The 4,959-nt window shown below is 41.3% G+C and overlaps 1 protein-coding gene across 1 annotated transcript in view; it reads left to right on the top strand.

Moving 5' to 3' along the window:
* The window catches only part of LOC102214506 (NUAK family SNF1-like kinase 1), a 15,435-nt gene that overhangs the window by 2,067 nt on the left and 8,409 nt on the right, over positions 1-4,959 (top strand). The window contains exons 2-4 of the mRNA XM_005732446.2: positions 2,372-2,492; positions 3,416-3,567; positions 4,767-4,832. Coding sequence (XP_005732503.1) covers positions 2,372-2,492; positions 3,416-3,567; positions 4,767-4,832 — 339 coding nt within the window. The remainder of the gene's footprint in view (positions 1-2,371; positions 2,493-3,415; positions 3,568-4,766; positions 4,833-4,959) is intronic.

Below are 4,959 nucleotides of genomic sequence, written 5' to 3'. Positions count from 1 at the left end.
TGTGTGTGTGTGTGTGTGTGTGTGTGTGTGTGTGTGTGTGTGTGTGTGTGTGTGTGTGCGCAGGGTGAGTGGGTTTTGTAGGACAAGGGGGAAAAGCTGAATTCCTTGAGCCATTAGCAGGCACATACCAAGGATTCTTTGAAACAAAACAGGCATTATTTTTGGAGACAAGGATAGCGGGCTGTTTTGTGAGCTTGGGGAGATGGGAGAGGAAAGCAGGAAGAAGAGCAGGAAGAGAAGGCACTATGAGTGATTTTATATTAAGGAGCTCACTTGAGACTTGTTCCTGTAAAGTGTCTAAGTGGTTTTCCTGTGACGCTGCAAGAAAGGAATGTAAGTCATCCTCATGAATGCACAGGGTAAAGCAAAAGGAAAGATGAATAACCAGCCTTGGTTATGCAAGCTAAGTATTCTGTGGTCACTTACCCTGGTTTGGAGCCTCACTTGTTTTTAAAGCTTAAATATCGTAGGCAAGAAAAAAAAAAAAAAAGGAATTGAAGCAATCAGATAATGCCATCAGAAAAAAATTCTTGTTTCCTTTCTTGCATTTAATGTATATGTCTTTGCCCAGTTTCCCATCAGTTCTGCAATTCCTGGTTAAGGAAAGGGACGGCTTAAGGCTGTGTGTAGATGATTGGAGGTCAAGGGTCACTCTGGCAGGAAGCCTGTATAATTCTGCCGCTAAATCGTTCACAGATGCAGCAGGGACCTTTAGTGATGCTCAGGCTCCTGGGATACATTTGTGTGTTTGTGAGAATAGCAGGGTAGGAAGGAAGTTGGTGCACACCCCAACCCCCATGATGACTTCATACAGACAAACACACCTGCAATAAGTCAAGACTGGAGTCAGCAGGAAAACAAGAAGGGGATGGGAAAGCTAGTACATCCCTTTGCACATCTAAAATTGCCATGCCATCATAATATAGGCCGTGATGATGTCAGAGAACGCCTGAATGACTCCCACATGCTGCGTTGTGTTTCCTACACATTGTTGCAGTTTGCATGGTTGCAGTTTTTAGAGGAAACGATGAGATGTTGTTGGTGAGAAGGATACTTTAGAGGTCATATCTCTGCGTGATGCATCCGCAGGATATTTGCATGCATAAGGGTGAGATCACACAAACAACCACAGCTTCCTCTACTCACACATGGCCCCTTGAAATCAGTCAGATAAAATGCTCACTTTGCCCTGAACCATACCCAGAGGGTCTGTATTCCCTGTGTCATGTGTCACTTCAAAGTCTTGGTAGTAAATTAGAGCTGAGACGGCAGTAGAATTTTTTGACTCCCAGTCTATATCTTGACGTGTCTAATCCATAACTTTTATCTGTTATATTGCACTAAATCATCCCAGTAACTGATTTTACAGTCTCCCCTTCTCTTCCTCACATTGCTTTAAGTATTTGGGTCATAAATGGCTCTTTAGTGAGCATCAGAATCTGCCTCCCCAACTTTTTAATATCTGCCCTTCAGCTGATGACCTCATAAATCAGGAGGTCACTTCAGTCTCAGGGGTTCCCTGGATGGTGTTCGTGTTGTGTTGCATAACTATCATGGTTGATGGAGCGTGCGAACTGTGTCTCTTCCAGTTTTTCGGAGACATTTTTTCCCCCCCGCCAGCTGAGAAAACTCGAATTTTGACCTGTGGGAGCTCACCCACAGGGACATGCAAAATTATACAGCGCATGTTTCGTCCCATGTTTAAATATCAGCCTCACAAATTAGTCCCATGGCTTCAGCTACTTGTTATATTCCACGTCTCTGTTGTCCTTTGTGTATTTTAGGCACACTCCGATGCCTCGTTGTCTGCCTGCATGCACTTGTCTCGTCTTTGTAAAGTGTTGATTATGTGACACTTATTCTATCCAACCAGTTTTATAGGTTTGTTTTAGGATGCATGTTTTTATTGCGGGCCTGCGTGTGTGTATTCAGAAGCTTCGGGTTGCACTGGTGTATGGGATTAAAGAAGCAGAGTGTGAACACTGCAGCTGTCAACCTTCTGCCTCTGAACATCTCACATCACGAGATCTGCTCTCACCATGCAGCCTTTAAACCCACATAATCATGTCTAATACCCAGAGATTTTATTAGTGTATGAGCGTGTGTGTTTTTAAGCATCAACAGTATGTACAGTATGCCTTTGTTTCCATGTTTGGCTGTGCAGATGATGCATGAACTGTTTATTTATTTGTTGCTTTGATGGAGGTAAAGCAGAAAATGGTTAAATTTGTGTGTTTTCTGAGGAATTTATGGAAATTAAATCTACTGGCTCAAGTTTTATTACTCAGTCACTAGATTTAACACATGGTGTATGAAATTTGGACACAACCTTTTTTGTATAACATCCTCTAAACTTTGTCTTCCTTCCAAGGTGGCGATCAAGTCAATCCGCAAGGAGCGCATCACCGACGACCTGGACAGAATTCACATCCAGAGAGAGATTGAGATCACATCTTCACTCAGTCACCCCAACATCATACGCTTCCATGAGGGTAAGATGACACTGACACACCTTCCCACGTAATCAGACAATTTCATAGTTTGGTATCCAGCTAGCGTTTAGGCAGTCAATATTTTAAAGAACGTTAGTTGAAAGATATTAAGTTCCACAACACACACAGCAGCATTTACAGCAGTGTTGTTTAACAATGCCAGGGGCTAAGGGATAACGCTGGTAATGCTCACAAATCCTATTTGAAGCCCAAAACCAACAATGACACGACCCAACTAAGTATTTCCTATTTGTACAAAGAATCGTACACATGTCTTCTTACTCCGTTCCATAAACTTGCATTGTTGTCAAATACTTAACTTAAAATCATATCACTGATGCACTAATTTGGGAAAAATATCCCAAAACTACTACAAATACCACTCTGGGTCAATTCAAGCTAAACCACCAAAATACTCACTGCAGCAAGAAGGAATCTCCCCAAAAATGATTTGCTAAAAGCTACAGCACCCAGAAATGAAACAATATGATGGAAAAGAATTGTAAAACTTCTAAAACAGCCTTGAGAGACGGTCTTTGGTATCTTGTTTCATCATCTTGTAGTGTTACTTAACAATAAAAACAGAAGATTTTTACCCTTATTCACTAAAGGTCTCCCATTTATTGTTGGATGGGTATTGTTGTTCAATAGAACAAATGAGGAGGATGTTATAGTCATCAATAAGATAAAAAATTCCAGTTAGCCCCACACCTGTCACTATACTTAAGTATATCATTTCGATTGGTAGCCATTCATCAGTTGAGACTCTTTTAAAGTTGTACAAATGACAGAAACTGCAGATATTTCTGTTTCTATGAAGATTTATTGAAATCAATAAGCATTTGCATACACGGATTACACAGGAGTTGAAAACCTACACAGCCAAAACAGCATTAAAGGTTTCTGTTTTCCTGTGTTGACAGTGTTTGAGAGCCGGGATAAGATTGTGATTGTGATGGAGTACGCCAGCAGAGGAGAGCTATATGATTACATACAGGAGAGGAGGCGACTGCCAGAAACAGAAACCCGCAGCATCTTCAGACAGATTACATCTGCTGTCCACTACTGCCATAAGGTTTATACACACCAAACAACCTACCCACATGTGTTCTGCAGGTGCCCAACAGGAATACATTACAAGTTAGCAAATTGCACACAGGCACGTGTGCACACATGCAAATACTGTACCGCTTAAACCAATAAATCCTAATCCTATTACTGCAGAAAAACTTGACTTGAGTTTTCAGATCTCTTTGGGTTAAGAGCGCATTATAAGGCTCGATTGTTCTTTACAGTCACACACTGACACATTTAACAAACGCTAAATGAGCCTCCTTCAACATTACTGTAAGCCTTGGCATAGAAACAAACACTTCTTTGTTTCTCTGATTTATTGTTGTGTACATAAAATCAGGCCAGAAAGCAGGAATTATCAAGGACTTATTAAGTCCTGTTTAAACAGAAGTGCATTACAGTGGAACTTAGGATATCTGCCTGACTGTCAGCTGAGCTGGACATGGGGAAAAAAAGGCAGTTGTTTTGCTTTTCTTATTTTGGCAGTTTGGACTCTGTGTGAATCTGCTCACGTTAAACTTATCATTCAGCTTCTGCGTCTCTGTGGTGTGCAGGGTGATGGAATTTGGGCTCCTCGTGCCCTTGAATATTGTCCCAAAATAGACATGAATGTTCCAGCGTGAATGAATTATTGAATGTGCCTCAGAGGTATGCGGTGCACATGGAAAGACGAGCAAGGCTTCACGAGAAAAATGGAAATAATCGAGGGCCATTCACTGCTCCGTTCACAGGCATTTTAAACGATAGTAAAATGCCTGTAAACGACCTGATAAACCACATCTAACCATACGTGTGTCTGCCGTGTTTGCACACATACACACATAGTGCAGTTACATGTAGCACACAAAGCACTGTCTGAGGTCATTGGCCATTTCCTTCACATAAGAAGAGAATTTAATAAATGAAATAAAGTTTGTTTAAGACGAACTGACAGGAATGTTTAAAGTGTCACATGATTTCCTGGGTGACCACACCTAATGAGGTACTACATATGCAATTTATTTTGCCACAAATAGTGTAGATTTTGAGTCATCTGCCTTTTCCTTGCACACTTGTGCTTAATGCCAGTCGGCGACTCAAACCGTCATCCGATGAAAAAACAGAGCACCTTCTCATGCTTGAGAATAATTAAACAGTCTGATGATCTTCCTTCAGACTCTCCAAGAGCAGCACCTCAAGTGTGTTTCTCCTGTCTTGCAGAACGGGGTTGTGCATCGAGACCTCAAGCTGGAGAACATTCTTTTGGACCAAGATTTGAATGTAAAGGTAGGATCCTAAGAAAATATTGTGCACTAACTGAGCCATCTTGCCACATTTCCTTAGCATTTAATGAGATAAGATAAGATAAGATAGAACTTTATTAATCCCTCGGGTGGGTTCCTCTGGGAAATTC

This window comes from Pundamilia nyererei, unplaced genomic scaffold (assembly GCF_000239375.1).
Source record: "Pundamilia nyererei isolate P.nyererei 1_Seehausen unplaced genomic scaffold, PunNye1.0 scaffold00047, whole genome shotgun sequence".
Taxonomy (NCBI): domain Eukaryota; kingdom Metazoa; phylum Chordata; class Actinopteri; order Cichliformes; family Cichlidae; genus Pundamilia; species Pundamilia nyererei.
The sequence above is the reverse complement of the archived record's forward strand: the minus strand, read 5'-3'. Positions and strand labels throughout refer to the sequence as shown.